The sequence below is a fragment of the Cetorhinus maximus genome, chromosome 16 (genome assembly GCF_964194155.1).
Source record: "Cetorhinus maximus chromosome 16, sCetMax3.hap1.1, whole genome shotgun sequence".
Classification (NCBI taxonomy): domain Eukaryota; kingdom Metazoa; phylum Chordata; class Chondrichthyes; order Lamniformes; family Cetorhinidae; genus Cetorhinus; species Cetorhinus maximus.
Window position 1 is genome coordinate 32,450,214 of NC_135894.1, and position 22,526 is coordinate 32,472,739.

The following is a 22,526-nucleotide window of genomic DNA, read 5'->3' on the forward strand; positions in this document are numbered from 1 at the left end:
TTTGTCCAACCTGGCACACGCTTTTCCATAATAACAACATTGTAGATTATCTCAATCCAGCTCCATTGAACGTCTTTTTTAAACTGCAGCCATGGTAGTTTTTAAGGCCACAGTCCAATCTTAAAGCCACAGTCCAAGAAAAAATAAAAATATGTTTTTTACAATATCATGTAGAACTTACAACAAAGGAACAATCTATTCGGTCCAACTGGTCTATGTTGCTGCTTATATGTTACATGAGCCTTCGCTCATCTCCTCTTCATCTAACTCTATAAGCATATTCTTCCATTCATTTCTTCCTCACATGCTTATCTAGCTTCCCCTTAAATGCATCTAAGCTACATGGACGGGATGAGGACAATGAAGGTGTGTGTGAGAGAGTGAATGGTGATGTCCTTTGAACCAGCAGTGAGTGAGGGCCCTGTGGATGTGTGATGGGTTTGTGAGTGATGAGAAGAGTGACTTACCCTGGCAGAACGAAGGAGATCATTCATCCCTAGCGGCACTGGGTGGCTGCCCTCTTTTGAAGGGCATTGGTGCTGACCACCGCTGCCACCACCTCCCAAGCTGGATTAGTGAGGTTGCTGTCCATCCTGCAACCAGAGTGGGGGGTAGAGGACATCACAGCGAGCCTCTACTGCATCCCCAAAAGGCGCTCGAGGGACGCATCATTGAACCTGGGGCTGCAGTCCTTTTGCCTTTCAGGGCTTGTCTTCTTTGCAACAGTCGTGGGTTGGAAGTACTGAGATGTGTCTTTAAATATGGCATGCTGAAGCGGCGAGGTGATGGCGTGGCGTGCGAGCTGACCCACCTTTAAATGACATGTTTCCCAGGAATGCATAATTAATGCGGTGGGTTTGGCACGATACCGCGTGAGAAGCCGCTATTGCGGCCAGCGGGTACCCGCCTGCTACTGCATTAAGTGCAAATCTGAGATGATTCCACCCATGGGCTCAGAGGATCATAATTCACTTATAGTACAGCAACTAGTATTCCTTAGAGACTGTTTCCTACTCAATTTGTTTCAAGGTATTTAAAATTGAAAAATTAGAATGATTACCTCATAAAACATGGGGAGGTCACTTGGCCTCTTGCCCTTTGGGTTTCCAAACTCAACAACCTGAAAAGATAGTATAGCAATTTAATTTTTTTAAACCAGGAAATCCTTGCTCTGCTTTAGTTATTTACATGTTTTGCTTTTTCAAGCTTTCTAATATCAGGGCAGAATTACACGGGCCCCCGCCAGCGGGTGTGCAAATGGGGGTGAACCTCTAAAATTCTCCTGATGGCCTTCTGGCTACCTGTCCCTGACCCGTCAGAAATTTCACGGGAGGAGCAGGTGAGGACTCAGGTGGCCCACCTGCTCTTGCCCCAAGGGCCAGTTCCCCCAGCCACAATTTTGAGGCTGGCAGGAGAAGGCCAGCAGGTTAGACAACTCAGGTCTTGGGTGGGAAGTGGTGGGGGGACTGTGAAGGGTCATGCATTACTGGCCCCCTTTCCCAATCGGCACCCCCTGCCCCAAAGATCTGCCCCCCACCCCCCCACTGCCACAGGTGTCCTCTCCCCTCCAGCCTTTGGAACATAACCGACCCGCACCCCCCCAACACCCCCTCCGGGGCCTTCCCTCCTGTCCGCGAGATGCCTGGTCTTACCTTTGTCCTAGATCCCGGTGCTTAGAATCTGGGGACTGCCGGTAGTCCCACCAGTGGCCACCACTCACAAGGATGTGTTCCTCATTGACTTTTTCGGTGGCAAGGCACAAAGCCCCACCATCCAAAAAATCCTGCCCCAGATTTCTACAATCAGGCAAAGACTATTATCTTTACATGATACTTTCTGTTTTCTTGATTTATTGTATATTACACACCCAACTTGCTTTATAGCACAGATTTTGTGAGTGAACTTTACTCTGCAAGATTTAAAAACATCTCCATTGTTAGCTTTTTCATCATCCACACCCAATGTCTTCTGTGTCTGCCTGCCAAATGGTACTGAATTGTGAAGAGTTTATGCTCACTGGCAACTGTGTTGAGGGAGCTCCAGCAACTTTTAAGAAGTACTCTTATTGTTAGTCCAGATTGGATCAGGAAATCGTAAGTGAAAGGGCAGCTTTTTTAAGCCACTAAATCACCCACAGGCCTACTGATAAATACTGTTGTTTATCTGGCAGGAGATGTCTCTTTTACAGAGCAAGATTAAAGTTGCTTGTACTTCTTCCTGATGCTTCATCTCCTCTCCAGAGAGGAGCATTAAGCCATCAAGGCAATTCATCTGTTGTCAGAACTTACTAAACAAACCATGGAAAGCAGGCAAGTTCAAATGTTACTTGGATTCAGATCACTATAACTGAAAATATAACACTGCTACTGAGTTTTTCCCTCTTATTATTTATTTTTACCTATTTAAGCAGTTGACAACATTAAATAAATAACACAAAACATTATATCACCATGTACATACCTGCTTCATTGTTCCTTCCCAAGAAATTATACTGAAGAGTTTACGCAGTGGCACATTGATAGCTGCAGCCAGCGCAGCCAAAAACAACTCATTCTCTATCTTCTCACCAACTGTAAAATAGATAGCTGGCTTCCATTGGTCCTGCAACACCAAGTAAAACAGTGGCAAAATAAAGTTGAAACTTTGTCATCATTTCCTTCCCCATTTGATTTTCATAAGCCTCTTCCATCAATGCTGCCTTAAGCCAACACAGCATTCTGGTCCATCAGTTCTGTATTTCCAAATCACCACAGTTCCACCCCCCTCCCCACACCCGCTACTTTCCCCTCCCAGAAACACTTCAGAATCTCTCATCTTCATTTTCCACCACATCAGATTCTGTATTTAATGCATCATCCATCAGCATTTCTGCAACCTCCTATGCAATGCCACCAAACACACGTTTCCCTTCCCTCCCCAGTATTCTGAGTGGACCATTCTTTCCATGAGATTCTGGTCCACTCTTTAGTCAATCCTAACACCCGCTTCCCATCCCTGGCAGCTTCCAATGCAAGTCCAGAAAATGCAACACCTGCCCTTTCACTTCTTCCCTTCCCATCACCCATAACCCAAACACCCTTCTGGGTTACACAGCAATGTACTTGTACTTCATCCAATTTAGTATATTCCATTTGCTGCTCACAATGCAGTCTCCTCTACATTTGGAAAACCAAGTGGAGATCGGATGATCATTTTAGTGAACACCTCTGTTCAGTTCGTAAGAGTGACCCTGACTTTCCAGTCACTTGCCACTTTTAGTTCTTAATCCCATTCTGTTCTTGTTCTACTATGCTGTTCTAAGCAATCACAACACAGGCTCGAGGGACAACACCTCATCTTTCTACTAGGCACTTTATAATCTTCCAACTTTAACATCAGGAACTTCAGGTCTTATTCACCACTCCCATTTTCTCTGAGACAGCAGGTACTGATAATAATTGTGCCAGAGAGTTGGTGTGGGCTTGTACTTCATGTGGGAATCCTCTATCAGCATATAGCAAGCAGAGTGGTGCCCACACCTTGGGCCTATCAGCCTTTCTGCTTGACCAAGGGAGCCTTCCTAGCTTTGACTGATTTTCCATGCTTACCTTCTGCTCTGCTGTTCCACTGTAACTTATTACATTGCCTCTGGACCCATCTTTTGTGTATATATTTATCTCATTAGCACCTCATTAATGCCATTAACAATTGTGGAGATCTTTTTAGTTCCATGATAATGGCAGGGCCATTGCCGCAAGGGATAGATTTTGACCACTGAGGTGATAGAATGACTGGTCATGAAAATCACAAAAATCCCTTTGTAAAAATATTTTAAAACTCTACTCATCTTTAATCTATGGGGATCCAGGCCAGAATCCTAGGTTGAGGCACACAACTAGCATTCGGAGGCCTGGTCTACCAGGTCTCACCAAATGTTCAATATTTCTGCTTATGATTCATGCAGGTCTCTCTGAAGCCATGGACATAGAAACTCCTGCTTTTGGGAGTTCTTTCCCCCTCCAACTTTACTGGCTTTGTAAGAGGGCAGCAAGAACTCTGTCCACTGACAAGGCCTAGGGAATCCCTAAGGTAAGGTTGGAAGCCAGGTTCAAGCTCAATTCCCAATTTAGGTGCATGCCTGTCAGAGTTGTAGCAGATGTGTGACAGAAGGGGCACAAAAATTTTGCCCCAATAATTTTAAGATAAGTTCACCACCTGTGATGACAATAATTTTGAGAACAGTCAATAAAGTATCCACAATTTAAAAACAATTGAGCAGGGCACCTAAAGTATTTTTTGAATTTTGAAATTATTCAGTTCTTTTGAATATTAAATGAATACTTCAGATTGAGCATGTAACTAAATAAAACATATCAACTTTACTGTCCCTTTGTTAAAAATATAAGCTTCTCTTTGTAGGAGATCACTGAGGTTAACACCGCAAGGTAGCAAATCACCAACTTTGAATCTGAAGCTTTCATTCTTCAATGAATGTGGTCAGAATCTTGTTCCATAAATCATGATTGACAGAGAGATAATCTCAGTCTGTATCTCTACAGATAGTAACTCAGTAATCACCTCAACACAGAACTCGATTATGTCACCACATCCATTATTTCAGCAAATAAGCAAAAAGGCATAGGTACAAATAGTAATGTAATTGGCAAGATAAAAAAGGAAGCATTGAGGGTGAGACTCATTCCCTAATCTGCAAAATGTGATCTTTTCAAATTGTATAGATCCCAATACGCATTATTATAGAAACTAGAATGTGAGTTTTAACATAGATTTTTTTCTTTATTCTTTCTTGCAATATGGGCATCGCTGACAAGGCCAGCATTTGTTGCCTTTCCCTAATTGCCCTTGAACTGAGTGGCTTGTTAGGCTATTTCAGAGGACAGTTAACAGTCAACCATATTGCTGTGGGTCTCGAATCACATGTAGGCCAGACCAGGTAAGGGCAGCAGACTCCCTTCCCTAAAGGACATTAGTGAACCAGATGGTTTTTTACAATTGATAGTTTCACTGTGACTAGCTTTTAATTCCAGATTTTATTAATTGAATTCAAATTCCATCAGTTGCCATGGTAGGATTTGATACCATGTCACCAGAGCATTAACCAGGGTCTCTAGATCACTAGCCCAGTAACATTACTACTACACCACCATCTCCCCCTAAGTGTGACCACTTTTTTTGTTTGCTCTATTTACATTCTCTTATACCTAGATTCTCCCAGTAAGAATAGGGCACATGGTTTTTAAAGTATCTTATGTGGTGCTATGCTCCAGTGACTGACATTAAAGTTTGAACGTTAAACTCACCTCTTCAATCTGAGTTTCCAACAACTCTAGCTCCCAGGCTTTGGGGATTGCCTGTGGTTCCTTAACTGGTTTAGGTTCTTTTGCTTTCTTCCCAGGCATCTTTTACTCTTTCAGGTTGTCTTGATCTGTTACTTTTCTGTCCACTGGCAATGCGTACAATGTAAATTTAAAAAGTGATTTTAAAAGAAGTCTACTGTGATATGAAGCAGCACAAATGGCAAAATCTCAATATTTCAGATGCATTTTCCAATTCACATATAGATGCTCTGATGTTTACATATTAAAAGTGTTTTCATTGCAGCATATCTGAAATTTCTCGCTGGAGAAGCACCTTTTCTCAAGTTCATATGTAGCTCATAATTAGGATGGACACAGTGATGAAGAGTAAAGGTAGTAGAATGACTCATGCAAAATCTATTTCTGAAATTATTTCTGCAGAAAATAAACTGAAAAACATCAAAATAAATGCTGGCTTGGGAGGCATTTATTTTAGTCTCTATCTAAAGTGTACCCAAGGAGCTATGGTGTTCTGAAGAATCAAGAATGCTTCACTTGTTCTTAGAATGAACCAGGTGATCTTTACTGACTGAACAATCAGAATATAATGTTTTACTCATTTGCTTTTAATCACTGAGCGTGTTCAAGGCAGAAATTGATAGATTTCTGGAGACTAATGGCATCAAGGGATATGGAGATAGAGCAGGAAATGGGCTGAATGGCCTACTCCTATTCCTATCTACCTGAATGTTATGAGTAAGCGTTCCTGTGCATTTTATAGTGGACTTGAAGTTTGAGTTAGTCAAAGAGGAAGACATGTCTGCCTACTTAAGCCAATCCTTAGCCAGTCTCCCACTCAAGATACATTAGTTACAGGAATAGGCCATTCGAAGCCTACTCAACCGTTTAATTAAATCATAATTGATCTGTACTGCACCTCCATAGATCTGCTTTTGCTCCACATCCCTTGATACTCATATCTAACAAAAATCAGAACTATCTTGCTCTTGAAAGTTCTAATTGTCCCAGCACCCAAAATCTTTGGGGAGAAGAATGTTTGAAATTTCTACTACCCTTTGTGTGAAAGATGCTTCCTGATTTTGCTCCTGAATGGCCTATCTCTAATTTTAAGATTATCTTCCCTTATTCTTGGTTCCCAGATGAAACAGTTTTTATGACTCCGCCCTATCATTTCCTTCTAACATTTTAAACACACCATAATTCCTCAATCATCTCTACTTGAGGGAATACAAGTCAAGTTTATGCAACTTGTTCTCTTAATTTAAACCCCTGATCACCAGTATCATTTTGGTGAATAAGCAATGCAGAAAATATTCTTTACAATTATTCGAAAAGGTACCAAAAATAGAAAAAACACAGTGTGGAATTTTACATGCCCGCTGGCATTGGGCCTGATTGGTGGCGAGTGCACAATATGGCTCGATCAGTTTTACGACGGCGGGAAACCAGTTCGTGATCGTCTGCTCAGCCTGCCAACAGTGGGCCGCGTTTCCCGCCATCGGACATTGAGAACCTCATTGTAATACATCAGCATATCATTATTAGGCCAGCCGATGGAATTGTCCCCCCCCGCGCTGTATCATCTGTCCACGTCAGCAGGAAAACACGCTGACGTGTTTCACAATAGCATATAAGTGATAGGCACTTGGCGGGCTGCACTTTGAGGGGAACTCAGAGGTGAGTACACAGTAACGTTTGCATTGCTCGCCAGGGTCGCCTGTTGGACTTCAAGCTTGAGGGACGCTGGGGAGTTGGGGTTAAGGACAGCCCAGGCGTTGAGGTGACTTATAGCGGTGGTGGGGGGGGGGGTGCAAGGGCATCCCTGCTGTTGAGATGACTTGCCGGGGCAGTGCCTGCCGTTGAATATAGCGCACAAGCATTCTGGTCGGGGGTAGGGTGGGTGAGGGAAGCGGCCACGCATTAGGGAAACCTCTATAAAGTGACCATTCCTCTGCAACTGAGACAGTTCAGGTGCAGCCACATTGATATGATTGGAGTCAGGATTCTAGCTTATCTGCCCACTCAAGCAATGCAGAGGCATCAAAGTGCCACCAAATGCTCCAAAGATTTTCACACGGTAAACTACATTAACTGCAAGGGATTCCATTCGCTGAATATGCAGCTGGTGTGCAACCACCGCAAACACATCCTGCAAGTGTGCGCATGGTTTCCAGGCAGTGTGCACGACTCCTACTTCCTCAGTTGGTCACAGGTCCCTGAAGTCTTTCAGGGTCCACAGAAGCTGCAGGGTTGGCTCCTCGGGACAAAGGGCTAGCCGCAGAGTATGTGGCTGATGACACCCGTGCGGCAGCCTCAGACTGCAGCAGAGTGATGGTATAATGAGGCTCATGCTGCAGCTCACAACTTAGTGGAACAGACCATCAGGATGCTGAAGATGAGGTTTCGGTGCCTGGACCGGTCTGGTAGAGCCTGCAATATAGTCTGCAGAGGGTGTTACGCATCGTTGTCGTCTGCTGCGCCCTTTACAACCTGGCACTGCAAAGGGGAGATGAGTTGGCCGAGAGGAAATGGAGGGGCTGCAGGTCACCTCTGATGAGAAGGATGCAACTGGGACAAAAGTGAGGAGGTCCTCGGAGACGACGATGACGGGGATGAAGCCCTCGCACTGGCTAGATGGGGCAGGCGCGCTTGGGAGGCACTCATAGCTGCTAGATTTGTGGAGGATGATGACAACATGCAGTGAGGTGAGCCCACAGATCCTCACATTGCATCTGTGAACGTTTGACTCCAGTCTAGCTTATGGCAACACGCTCTGAGAATGCTCCTGTCATGGAGACGCAGTGGAGGCCCTAACAGTCACTCGATTGTAGGAGGATGATTACGACATGCAGTGAGGACACTCCAAAAATCTTCACATAGCCTCTGAGAATGTCTGACTCTTGTCTGGCTGAGGGTAGCTCGCTTGTGCTCTGTGATACAGATGCAGCCATGAAACTTTAAAAGCATCTGATCCTTTCTCCGCCTTCAGCACCTGATCCCTTCAGGAACACAACGTCACTGGTCACAGATGCTGAAGAGATGGGGGCCAGCCCCACCTTAAAGGTGCTGAGAGCAGACAAAGAGAATGAGAGAATTCTGTGGCATCTGCCACTACATTCTGGCAGCAATGACAGGCACCGCTGAGGTGCAGGCATCAGTAATATTTCCAGTACAAAAACAAAAATACCTGGAAAAACTCAGCAGGTCTGGCAGCATCTGCGGAGAGGAACACAGTTAACGTTTCTAGTCCGAATGACCCTTCAACAGAACATTCGGACTCGAAACGTTAACTGTGTTCCTCTCCGCAGATGCTGCCAGACCTGCTGAGTTTTTCCAGGTATTTTTGTTTCTGTTTTGGATTTCCAGCATTCACAGTCTTTTGCTTTTATCTTAGTAATATTTCTAGGGTCTGTGAGGTCAGTCCATCACTTTGGTCTGGAGGCTGCACAACAAAGAGGCCCTGGACTGAGACACCTGCCTTTATCTTGTGCAGAAAGGTTTCACATCCGAGTGACAAGATCACTGCTCATCAGAGCAAGGAGCCATAGGCAGGGAGACATTCTTGGGAGTTTATTGACAATAGTATGTACAAGTGATTAACACCCGTGCCCAGGCTGTGCAACTAATTCTTTTGAACTTTCCTAACCCTGTTGCCACATCTTGGTGCCCCCCAGACATCCACAGTGGGGTGGAGGCAGCCTGCCGACTGTGATGACCTCGGCGGGTGTCCTTTGGAGGGCCAAGACTTGGAGGGCCCCGGCCTGGTTTCGGAGTCCTGATGTGTGACAGTAGCACCCTCCTCGGCCTGTGGAGCTGGAGCTGCAGGGATTCTAATGGGCCAGACACTCTCGGAGTCACCTGGGTGGGTTGCCCCAGAGTGTGCACCCGCTGATCCTCCTCCCTATGGGTGCCCGAGGGCCCCAGGCTGACTCCTTAAGAAGAAGGGGCAGCTGGAGTGAGATCGGACTGCCCTGCACCCCACTTGTGTAGATATTGTTGGAGGCCAACTATGGCCTCAGCAATGGAGTTCAGTCCATGCAGCAGTACAGCAACGATGTCCTGGACCAAGGTCTCCATGGCAGCCGCCATCCTATCAATGTTCACCTCGGTGCGTTGGCATGCCGGCGCTATCACCTCAGTCTGAAAACGGAAGGACTCTTCCATCAGGCCTTGCAATCTGAGGAGTGCAGTGGACATTCCTTCCTGATGTTCCCGAGCTTGCCTTTGCAGCTACAGCAACCGTGACGTGACCGAGTCCAGAGTCTCGTCATCTGACTCAGACTCAGCAAATTTCTGGCCTCCAGCAGTCCTCCAAACGCCGGACACCTGAGAAGTGCCAGCCACCGCCTGCTGTGGATCAGACAGTGCGATGTTCTCACCAGATTGTGATCCCAAGGCTATTCTAAAGCTGGGACCCACTGAGGCATATGTCTCTGCGCTGGTGGAGGTGCTGTGACCGGACTTCAAGGAGGATGCCTTCAGATTCCTCTTCCAAGATGTCTTCATGGCTTGATTGGAGGCCCTGGGTTTTGGACTCTCTTGGCTGTTTCCCAGATGTGGCAGCAGAAGCGAGGGGAGATAACTTGTGCATGGCAGTGGCCTGTGAAACAGGACACATCAGTCACAGCATGGCTGTCTGATGGATGTTGCACTGTTGGGGCCTCGCTTGGTAGAGCACCGCCGACCTCACCGCCAGCACAGGACTGGCCCAGATCCTCGCTGGCCAGCTGGATGGCTGTTTTCAAAGTACACAAGCACCTTGATTTCGGGCCTTCCGCTACCGGCCTGCGACCTCTCCCTCTTGGATGTGTGATGGGTTTGTGAGTGTGTGAGTCGAGAGTGATGAAAAGAGTGACTTACCCTAACGGGACGGAGGAGATCATTCATCCTCTTGCGGCACTGAGTGGTAGTCCTCTTTTGAAGGGTGTTGGCGTTGACCACCGCTGCCATCACCTCCCAAGCCGGGTTAGTGCTGTTGCTGCCCATCCTGCGGCCAGAACAGGGTAGAGGACGTCCCAGTGGGCCTCCACGGCATCCAAAAGGTGCTCGAGGGACACGTTGCTGCACCTGGGGGCTGCAGTATTCTTCAGTTTCAGGGCCATGTCTTTCGTGCAGCCCACTGCACGGTCTGGAAACACTGAGATGTGTGCTTGCAGCTCGACTTTAAATATGGTTCCCGGCGTGATGCAGTGGCAGGATTATGGCGGGCGAATAAAAGCCCGCCCACCATGGAAGCAGCGTGTTTCCCAGGAGTGCATAAATAACGTGGCGGGTTTGGGATGGTATGGCGTGAAAACTCACCATCGCGGCCAGCAGGTAAAACATCGCTTCCGCCCAGTAGTTTAAGCAGAACTGCAATTGGACTTCTAAACCTAATCCAAAAATATATGGAGTTTTTCAATGCTCCATTTTTCAATCAATCAATCAATCAGATTGTCCATCACTTAGGCTAAGCTATTTAAAATCACTGTCTAGTCCACTCTCCCAGCTTGCAGCAATAATTACAGTTGTTAGTTTGGTACTGCTAATTTTAAATTTAGTATTTTTTTAATCAATAAATCAAAGTTTACTATCCATATCAATTGTGTTTGCTGCTGTAATCTGAGTAATTGTTTACACTAATTAAAGGGCATCTCTAATTGAAGTGGTTGGACAAACAATACCTTTCATTACTGACAGCTACATAGCTGTAATAGGTGTAAATATGTGTCAGGAAGATATAAATCTCATTTTATTACTTACAGCAAAGGCATTGGGCTCCAACAACATCCTGGTGATAGTAGTGCAGATCTAGCCAAGCCCCTAACCAAGCTGTTCCAGTACAGCTACAACACTGGCATCTACCCAACAATGGAAAATTGCTGAGGTATGTCCTGTACACAAAAAGTAGGACACATCCAACCAGGCCAATTACATCCTCATTAGTCTACTCTTGATCATCAGAAAAGTGATGTTGACAGTATTAATCAGGCAGCACTTACACAGCAATAACCTACTCACCAGTGCTCAGTTTGGGTTCTGCCAGGGCCACTCAGCTCCTGACCTCATTATGGCCTTGGTCCAAACATAGACAAAAGAGCTGAACTCCAGAGATGAGGTGAGAGTTACTGCCCTTTACATCAAGGCAGAATTAAACTGAATGTGGCATCAAGGATCCCTCGCAAAATGAAGTCAATAGGAATCACAGGGGAAACTCTCCACTAGTCGTAGTTATATCCAGCTTAAAGGAAGGTAGTTGTGGTTGTTGGAGGTCAATCATCTCAGCCCAGGACACCGCTGCGGGAGTTCCTCAGGGTAGTCTCTAGGCCCAACCTCTCCAGCTGCTTCATCCATGACCTTCCCTCTATCATAAGGTCAGAAGTTCGCTGATGATTGCCTAGTGTTCAGTATCATTTGTGACTCCTCAGGTACTGAAGCAGTCCATGCTTATATGCAGAAAGACCTGCACAACATTCGGGCTTGGGCTAAGTGGCACATTACATTTTCCCCAAACAAGTACCAGGCAATCACCATTTCCAACAAGAGAGAATCTAACAATCTCCCCTTGATGTTTATTAGCATTACCATTGCTTCAATCCCCCATCAACATCCTGGAGGATATCACTGATCAGAAGTTTAACTGGACTAACCATATAAATGCTGTGACTACAAGAGTAGGTCAGAGGCTGGGAATTCTGAGGCAAATAACTCGCCTCCTGTTTCCCCAAAGCCTGCCCATCATCTACAAGGCACAAGTCAGGAGTGTGATAGAATACTCTCTACTTGCCTGGATGACTGCAGCTCCAACAGCACTCAAGAAGCTGGACACCATCCAGGATAAAGCAGCCCAGCTGATTAGCACTCCATCCACCACCTTAAACATTCACTCCCTCCACCACTGATGCACAGCGGCAGCAATGTGTACCATCTACAAGATACACTGCAGCAACTCGCCAAGGCTCATTCAACAGCACCTTCCAAACCCACAACCGCTCCCACCTAGAAGGACATGGGCAGCAGAAGTAAGGAAACTCCACCACCTTGTAAGTTCCCTTCCAAGCTACACACCATCCTGATTTGGAACTATGTAGCCATTCCTTGTCGCTGGGTAAAAATCCTGGAACACCCTTCATAACAGGGTAGTGTACCTACACCAAGTGGACTGCAATGACTCACGAACATATGTGGAGCAGAAGTAGGTCACTCGGCCCCTTGTGCCTGCTCCACCATTCAATAAGATCATGACTGATCTGATTGTAACCTCAACTGCACATTCCTGCCTACCCCCGATAACCTTTCACCCTCTTGCTTATCAATCATCTATCTACCTCTGCATTCAAAATATTCAAAGACTCTGCTTTCACCACGTTTTGAGGAAGAGTGCTCCAAAGACGCATGATCCTCAGGGAAAAAATTTTCCTCAACCCTGTCTTAAATGAGCGACCCCTTATTTTTAAACTGTGACCCCTGGTTCTAAATTCTCCCACAAGAGGAAACAACCTTTCCACGTCAACGCTGTCAAGACCTCTCACGGTCCTATATGTCCACCACCACCTTCTCAAGGGGAATTAGGGATGAATAATAAATGCTGGCCTTTCCAGTGACACTCACATCCCGTTAAATAATTTAAAAAAGCTTGCGTGTGGCATGCGTCATGATTAAATCATTATGATAAAAACAGTACTGAATTCTCTTAAACTCCATGTACACCTTAGATGATGCTTTTAAGTGTACACTTTTTGAATTACCTATATTACCATTCTCAGCCCAAATCAACTGAACAATTGATTAAATTACAGAAATAGAAAGGTAATAACACATTCATCTTTTAGAGAGATCTTACAAATTGGTTCAGCAGTCTACTCAACATATGTGTCATCAATCTCAGTCACAAAATTCTTTAAAATTATGTCTTCCTCACAAGGAATTTCAGCTCCTCTTCTTCTAGGATTGAGCTTGATCCCCAGCTGACAGCAGCGCACAACCAACCCGAGTTCCTTGAACACTCCATCAAAAATGACAAACGTCTGCAGAACCTCCCCAACTCTGCTTACAATGGTCTGGATAGCGTAGATCCACCAATGTTATCTTCAAGTAATAGAAACAGCTGCAGCAACTATTATTTGCCTATTCTCAGTTTCTGGATCTAGCCTCCATCTTCTTCAGCCTGCCTGCATTGCACCACTGGGATCATCATCTGAGCTCTAATAGCTCTGTGTCCCTTTATATGGTTTCAACCAGATTCAGTCTCCCCAGGTTTGGTTTCCAATCTCAGTTTCAGTCTTAATTTACTTAGAAACTGGAAGAGTTAGTTTATTTTCTCAGTTTCACCTTTCAATTAGGATTGATCCCAGAAGGCATGAGCTTTGAAACCATGGATTCCATCACAATGAGCAACAAATGCTGGCCCTGCCATGTGATGCTTACATCCCATGAAAGGATAAAAAAAAAAGATGGTTAGCACTGACGTAAATAATCCAATTTACTTCAAAGGAACTTCATTGAAATCATTCCACAGAAATAATTTTGATTCTATGGAAAAAATATTTTAAATTTCTATTTAAATACTGTAGTTTACAGTTTAAAAGGTATTGAACCCATTAGAAGATTTTTCAGCACAAAAATAGTTAAAAACAAATGATGATTTATATTCTTTTCAGTCCACTTATTTTATTCAGTGAATATTTCTGTTCCAACAGTGAGCACTGGAAGTGTTGATTCCCAGTTATGGGAGCTGTTGAGCCAAGCAACTTGAGAGAAGAGAATCATCAGTGGGTTCGGGGCTTCATTTCTCATCTTAATTCACTCCTTAAGAGTTGGCGAACTAACTCCCCCAACGTATTGATTAAACAAAAGTATTTTGTAAAACAAGCAGAAGCGAATGAAACAATGTTAGCCAAATTCTTTTTAACTTAAAAAAGATTTGATGCTGAATGTTCTTCATGAAATTAACCATCTACCAATACACTTCTCATCATTCCTGAAAACGTTCATTGCTCTTGCACCCTTGAGCAACCTGAGCCAAGAGTTAATGTACTTTGCCACCAGGTGGTGCTGTAAACTGACTGATTGTCCCACTACAGTCAACATAAAGCAACGGTTTGCAATTACACTTTCAAAGCAAATTTAATCTATTCTTATTACTCAATAAAAGTGTCATTTTCAAAAAGCCTCAGGTGTTGCTAACAGGGCCAAGATAAAAGTGGAAATACCATCTCCAACAACTTAATGTCTGTGAACTGAAGTGATTTTTGAAGTTTTATTTATTAATTCTTGGCACGTGGCCATCACTGGCAAGTCCTGCATTTATAGTCCATCCAGTTTCCTTATGAATATGGTGATGAATCTTTTTAAAATGTTGCAGTTTGTGTGGTGCGGGTGTTCCCACAATATGTTTAGGTAGGAAGTTACAGAATTTTGATTCAGTGACGAAGAATAAATGGTGATTATGTCCAAATTAGGATGTTCTGTTACTTGAAGGGAAGGGTGGGTGTGATGATGTTCCCATTGATCTGTTGCACTTGTTTTAATGATGGTGGGAGGGGGTTTAGCATGGGGAACAGTTGCCGTATCTGTTACTTGGCGGACAAACTATGCAGAAATAAAATAATTTGATTTATTTTTACAAAGTTTTAAAGCACCTGCCTTACCATATATGCGATCAATTGGACAGGACAAGGCAAAGTGGCCATTTCAAGTTTAAATCTCTCCTCCATTACCTTAACAATTATACACAACTGGAATGCACCAACATTTCTAGGGTAGGCTTGGCACAAATAACAAGAAAAACAAGCATGACAGACTTCCTGTCCTGTGTGTCAATGCAATGTAGCCACCCATACTGACCACAGCTAGCAGGAAATCACAGAACAGAAACTGGTATCAAGGAGCTCCCCATGCAATTTTCCTCTCTCAACTGTCGCAGTTGCTGTGTGGAGCCAAGACAAATGTATATGAAAAGTTGTCCCACGTCTAAAAAAAGATTAGTCTAAAAGAGTGGATCATCCCTTTCTATTTTGTATATTTATGAAAATTATTCATGGTAATGATTTGATTCCTTTCTATATTCATTATTGAGAGAATTATTTTGCACAATAGTCATTATTGGTCAGAAGCCCAGCCACTGATGCAGGCAAATCAGCATGTTTCAGTGTCAGTCCTCAGTTCGGATTAATGGGGAGGGTTAGCGGCAGGAGGAGGGGCATTCAGGTGTAAAACCACCCGCCAAATCCAACGGTGATTGATAAGAATTGAAATAGCACCGATATTAGGGCTAATTCTGCAAGCAATGTGCAGGGTTCCTGCCCGAACTCTGTGAGGAATGGGAAAGAGTTATCATCCAATGGACAAGGATGGCTAAAGAAGAAAACCTGAAGGCGAGGTGAAAAGATGACCAAACTCAAAATAGCAAGTCTATATGTTAGTAGTCTGATAGGGAGAAGCAATTAAGTAACTGACCTGATGGTGAGAAAAGGAATACAAATCATGGGTCTCCAGAAAACAAAGTGCAGCAAAGCAAATAAATTGGTAGTGAATATAAGCTTGAATACCAGGATAGCGAAGAAATGATGTTGGAATAATACTAAACGAGGAAAGGAAGGATAAGATGCTGATAGTGGACAGAATTAGTACAGAAATATCAAAGTAAAGCTAGAAATCCATGGTGAAATGCTGAACATAGTTAGTTATTATGCACCACAGAGGAGAAAGAAGAGTTCTGGGAACAGATGGACAACGCAATTCAAATACCAACCAGTGACAGGATAGTGGTGACGTAAATGGACATGTGGAGAGAGGAAGAACAGGATGTGAGGTTATCCATGGTGGATTTGGTTTTGGAGAAGCAAATGAAGTAGGAGCCAATATCCTTGAGGTTGCCGTGTCATGCCAACTGGTAATACTAAATACGTGGTACCAAAAATGCTGAAACCGCCTTATTACCTACAACAGTGGTAAGGAAACACAACTGGACTGCACCATGGTTAGAAAAGTACATGCAAAGGAAGCAAAGAACCGCAAAGACTTCCCAAGTGAGATACTGAGCAACCAAAATAAAATATTGATAGCAGAGCTGATTGCAAAGAAATAAAACAGCAGCAGACAAGAGATAGAACATCAAGTGGTGGAAGCTCAAAAGTGTAGGGGGAATTCAGAGAGTTGATGAAGTGCCAGTTAAGAGAAACAGAAGAAGTTACGAAAGGCATCGTGGAAAATTGGTGGAACTCAGTGACAGACTTGATTTGGAAAATTGGTGAAGAAGTGTGAGAAAGATAATGGAATAAAAACACAAATTGCAGCAAAAGAAAAGGAATTGTTAAAGTAGTGGAAACAGTCAGGACTCAAAGAAGATAAATAACAGTACAAAAATGCAAATAGGAATGCAAAGAAAGTGATTGATAGAAAAAGATTTCTGGCTATGGAAGAAATATATGAAAATCTAGATACCAAAACGGGCCAAAAAGATATCTTCAGAATAGCCGCTATTAGAGTTAGGTTAACAAAAGACATGGGGCAGAATTTTTCGTCCCGCAGTAAAATAGTGCACGGTGACGTCGGGCGAAGATCCCGATGTCATCCTGCCATCTTGCCATCTATTGGTCGGTGGGCATGCGCGAGAGCTGGCAGCACGCCCGCTGACAATTAAGAAGCATTTTAAGGCCCTTAAGCAATTAATTAATTTTTATTTTTCACTGCCCACTCAACTGTTTGGTTGGCTTTCAGTGAGCACACCCCCATGCATGCGCAAACTTCAGCGCTTGCACTCCTCCTGCCCCCACCCCGACAGCACCGAGGCTCCCAGCGTGCATTTCACACAGGCTGGCCATTAATTGGCCAGCCTGTGTGAAATTGTGGTCGGGGCCCAATCGCAGGCTGCGGAACGTTTTGCGGCCGCTCCCAGGCCTACCCACCGCGCCCGCCAGGTGAAGGGAAAATTCTGCCCATGGGAAATATACATACAATCAAGGATGCAGGCGGAGTATGAGTGAAAGAGGACGAAGTCAAAGAGAGCTACAGGGGATCAATGCTTTGGCTTATGAATGAAGAAAACCCAAGAATAAAGAAAGAAGAGGTAGCTGCAAATCATGGAGTAATGATTAGCATCAATCTGGAAGAAATCAGAACAGTACTGAAAGAAATGAAAAACAGCAATGCAATAGGGCTGGATGAGATACCAGCGGGAGTATGGACCTCTCTGGGTGAATATGGGGTTCAAATTATGAATAAGCTACTCAACTGTGTTATGATGACAGAGACAACCCCAAAGTTATGGAGGCAAAGCATTTTGGTACCAATATTCAAAGGAAAGGGAGACATTCAAGATTGCAAAAACTACTGAAGAATTAAACTCTTACCCATACCTTCAAGATATGGGAAAGAATCATGGACTAGAGACTGAGACAAATACTGGAAATCCATGAAGGTCAGTTCGGATTCATGTCCATGGGATGCAAGTCTGGAGATGCGCTAGAGTTTGTGGAGTCCCTGAGAAATACATACAACTGTTACAGGACATGTACAAAGGGTGCCAGATAAGAATAAGAAGCAGCGTGGGGGAGAGTGAGAGTTTCGAAGCCAAAGTTAGACTACACCAAAGATCAGCACTGTGCCCCTTCCTCTTCCTGATTGTCACAGATGTTCTAACTGACCAAGTGAGACAGGAAGTGCCATTATCAATGATGTTTGCAAATTCCGTTGAGCTATGTGGTGTGAATGATGAGAAAAAGATTGAGAACTGGAGAAACGCACTGTCAGGCAGGAGCATGAAGATCAGTAGACTAGAGTCCAAAGACTCAATTTATCGACTGCCAGTTTGAGCTTAGGGAAGAAAATCAGAGTGAAAGTGTAAAAATTATAGGTTAAGACTTGGAGAAGTTTTAAGTGCCTGGGATCAGTGGTGGCAGAAGATGCAAATATAGAAATGGAACTGAAACAATGGATTAGCTCTGGTTGGTGTAATTGGAAGAAGTGCAGTGGAGTCTTACGTGATAGAAGAGTATCGCTGAAATTGAAAGGAAGAATGTACAAGACACTTGTGACATTGGCCTTGTTATATAGTGCAGAAACTTGGACAACATCAAGAAAAGAGGAACAACAACTGCATACTAATGAGATGCAGATGCTGAGATGATTATGTGGAGTCATGAAAAATGACAAAATTAGGAACCAGAACATCAGTGGGTCAGTGAATATCGTGGGAGCATCGAAGAAAGTAACCAAGAAGAGGTTGAAATGGTAAAAGCAAAATAATGCGGATGCTGGAAATCTGAAACAATAGCAGAAAATGCTGGAAAAACTCAGCAGGTCTAGCAGCATCTGTGGAGAGAGAAACAGAGTTTACGTTTTGAGTCCATATGACTCTTTTTCAGAGCCCTGAAGGAGGGTCATACACACTCGGCGTTAACTCTGTTTCTCTCTCCACAGATGCTGCTAGACCTGCTGAGTTTTTAGAGCATTTTCTGTTTTGTTTTAGAGGTTGAAATGGTATGGTCATCTGTTGTGGAGAGAGAGGAAATGTGGTGTGGCATGTGACGGATATGGGACTGCCAGGATGAAAGAGAAGAGAAAAGCCTCAGACCAGATGGAAAAATGTGGTGGTGATAGACTTGAATGCGATAGGATTGGCAGGAGTAGATGGAGAAGAGTGATTAACCAGCATTTTGGCGACCCCAAAGTAAATTAAGAGAAATCGAAAGAAGTCATTACTGGTCAGAAAAATCTTTACCTCCTATTCTTTTTTTCATTTTATTTAAATTCTTGCCTCGTTCTTTAGTCAAGAGAGTGGGCAAGTGAGCTCCTATGTTGTTCTTGTCACCATCACCCAGTACAGCGGCTCCTCATAGGTGTGCAAGACTAGCAGATGGTTAATCAACTGTGAGTTGTCCTCACTCGAAAGAAGTGTCTGACCTCTGCTTTGTTCCTTATTCAACTGACCTTTGCAATTCGGTGGGATAAACTGAGCACATGTGATTTCACATTGTGATAATGTGCATTGGTACCTTCAATTTACACAGTAATGCTATGTTTATTTCCACCACAATAGTTCAATTAATGAATATTTATGACAATATTTTACATACTGCAGCTATATTTAGTGTTTCCATATTCCTATCATCAATAGTTTTTAGTTTCCTAATAATTCTTATATAACTTATTTTCTTTTTTCTTGTATTCTCACTGTCCAGGAAGGTGTCTGTAGGGAAAGGCCAGCTACAATACTTTACTAGCTGGGACAACAGAGGTGTGCAAGATTACACAATCACATGCTCAATGATAAGGCAACCTAACCGTGCCCACAAATATTCTTCTTTCTGAAACTTCTACACTGTCCTGCTCCTGAACATGCTTAGATGTAAGCCCAAAGAGTAGTTTGAGTGTCACTTCGCTGGCAGTGTGTTATTCATTTGCTTGAGAAACTGTCAGAAATTGCAAGAGCATTTTGTGGCACAGCGTGATTACCAATGTGCGTTATACATCACATGTATCATCAATGAAACTACTTTGCAAAGTTGCTGCACACATACCCAACTCCCCCTCTCTTTGATTTAGTAGCTCAGTTTTCAATTATTTCCACACCAATGAGAGCCTTCTCTCGTTAATTCCCTCTTGCGTGCCTTGCTGCCTCTTATTTCTGTCCCTGTTATCTTCCCTAAGGCTTATTGTATCTTCATTTTACAGAATAAGACATCCCATAATTACATAGTGAGCTGAAAATGACACAAATTTCCACCTGATTGCAATAAATAATGACCCAGATTTTGTGGTCAGCGGTGTAATTGAGTTCTTCCCCAGTATCCCCTTTCCCCCCTCCCCAACTAGTGTCTTGCAGCAGTCTTCCCTCTCCCCTTTCCCTCCCCAGAAATAGAGGATAACCAAGTGGCTAATAAGAGCGAGAAGCATAAGGTCATTAATATCAGCAGAGAAAACCACTAGAGAAACTTAAGGGATTAAAAACCAACAGATCCCAAGGACCTGACGATCACAATCCTAGGATTCTAAAAGAGATAGTTGCAGAGATAGTGGATGCACCGGTTTTTCACTGGATTGCACTAGATTTTCCAAAATTCCCCAGAGTCTGGAACAGTCCCAACGGATTGAAAGTTGCTATTTGAAAAAGAAGGGAGTGAGAAAACAGGCCAGTTAGCCCAACACCAGGCATCGCAAAAATGCTGGAATCTATTATTATGGAAGTCTTATCCACGCATTTAGAAAATCATATTATGATCAGTTTTACGAAAGGGAAATTGCATTTGACAAATTTAATGTTAGAGTTTTTTGAGCATGTAACTAGTAGGGTAGATAAAAGGGAACCTGTAGATGCAGCATATTTGGATTTCCAAAAGGCACTCGATAAGGTGCCACACAAAGGGTTAATACACAAGATAAGGGCTCATGGAGTTGAGGATAATTATTTTAGCATGGATGGAGGTTGCTTAATGGACAGGAAGTAGAGCATTGGGATAAATGGGCCATTTTCAATTTGGCAGGCTGTGACTAGTCTTAGTGCTACAGTTTATTTCAAAAGGAATGGAGCATTAAAATTATACAAGTCACTAGTTAGACCACACCTAAAATACTGTGAACAGTTTTGGTCCCCTTACCTAAGGAAAGATATCCTGGCATTGGAGGCAGTCCAGAGAAGGTCCACTCAATTGATCCTGGGTATGGAGGGGTTTTCTTATGAAGAGTAGTTGAGTAGGTTGGGTCTGTACTCACTGGAGTTTAGAAGAATGAGAGGCGACCTTATTGAAACATATAAGATTCCAAGGGGGCTTGACAGGGTAGATGCTGAGAGGCTGTTTCCCTTTGTGGGAGAGTCTAGGAATAGAGGGCATAATCTCAGAGTAAGGGGTCGCCCATTTAAGACAGAGATGAGGAGGAATTTATTCTCTCAGAGTTAATCTGTGGAATTCTTTACCGCTGAGCGCTGTAGAAGCTGGGTTGTTAAGTATATTCAAGGTAGAGACAAGTAAGGGAATCAAGGGTTATGGTGAAAAGGCAGGAAAGTGGAGGTGAGGATTATCAGATCAGCCATGATCTCATTGGATGGCGGACCACAAAGAGACTGCAAAGAGATATAGACAGGTTAAGTGAGTGGGCAACAAAGTGACAGATGGATTATAATGCGGGGAAGTGTAAGGTTCTTCGCTTTGGTTGCAGGAGTGGAAAAAGAGAATTTTTTAAAGAAACATGTGAAACTTTTAAATATTGGTGTTGAGAAAGATTTGGGTGTGCTCATATGGGGAACACAAAATTAGCATGCAGGTGAAACAGCAGCAATTAGGAAGGCATGTTGGTCTTTACTGCAGTAAGATTGGAGTATAAGAATAACAAGATCTTGCTACAATTATATGGGTTTTTTGTGAGACTGCACCTGCAGTACTGTGCAGAGATTTGGGCTCCATATTTAAAGAAGGATATACTTGCCTTGTAGGTACAACTGAGGTTCACTAGACTGGCTCCTGGGATATGAGGGTTGTTCTATGATGAGAGACTGAGTAAATTGGATCTCTGGAATCTGGAAAAATGAAAGATGATCTCATTGAAATATGCAAGATTCTGTTGGGATTTGACAGGGTTGACACAGAGAGATTGTTTCCCCTGACTGGGGAATCTAAAACATGGGGACATGGCCTCAGGATAAGGAACCAAACATTTAGGAGTGAGGTGAGGAGAAATTTCTTCAACCGGATTGTGAATCTTTGGAAGTGTCTATCCCAGAGGGTTGTGGATTTCCATCACTGCATATATTCAGGACAGAGATCAATAGATTTTTCATCTCTCAAAGAATTGAGGGATACAGGGAGTAGGTGGGAAAGTGGAGTTGAGCAAGATCGTGGCAGAACAGGCTTGAGGGACTGAATGGTCTACTCCTGCTCTTATTTCTTATATTCTATGTCTCCCTCCACAGCTTTACCACTCTCCCACACTGGCCTCCCAAACCCCACCCCATCCCTACCACCCTCCTTCCCACTTTCCCTCCCCATATTCTTTCTCACCTCCACTCTCCCCCTACCCTCCTGTTTTTGCCCCACGTCTCTACCCCCTCGATGTACCTTTTCCCTCTCCCCAGCCACCATGTCCCTCTGCCCTGCCCAATGTCCCTCTCCCCCTCGCCGAATGTCCCTCTCACCCACTGATGTCCTTCTGCCTTGCCCAATGTCCCTCTCCCCCGATGTCCCTCTCCTCTCCATATCCCTTCTCCCCCCGATATCACTATCATTGTCCCCA

The 22,526-nt window shown here is 43.8% G+C and overlaps 1 protein-coding gene across 1 annotated transcript in view; it reads right to left on the minus strand.

Moving 5' to 3' along the window:
* The window catches only part of spag17 (sperm associated antigen 17), a 342,330-nt gene that overhangs the window by 315,747 nt on the left and 4,057 nt on the right, over window positions 1–22,526 (minus strand). Inside the window, exons 2-6 of the mRNA XM_078559611.1 lie at window positions 21,723–21,813; window positions 20,897–21,010; window positions 5,301–5,443; window positions 2,461–2,601; window positions 1,061–1,120 (exon numbers count right to left, since the gene is read on the minus strand). Of these exons, the coding sequence (XP_078415737.1) occupies window positions 1,061–1,120; window positions 2,461–2,601; window positions 5,301–5,399 (300 nt within the window). The 5' untranslated portion in view covers window positions 5,400–5,443; window positions 20,897–21,010; window positions 21,723–21,813. The remainder of the gene's footprint in view (window positions 1–1,060; window positions 1,121–2,460; window positions 2,602–5,300; window positions 5,444–20,896; window positions 21,011–21,722; window positions 21,814–22,526) is intronic.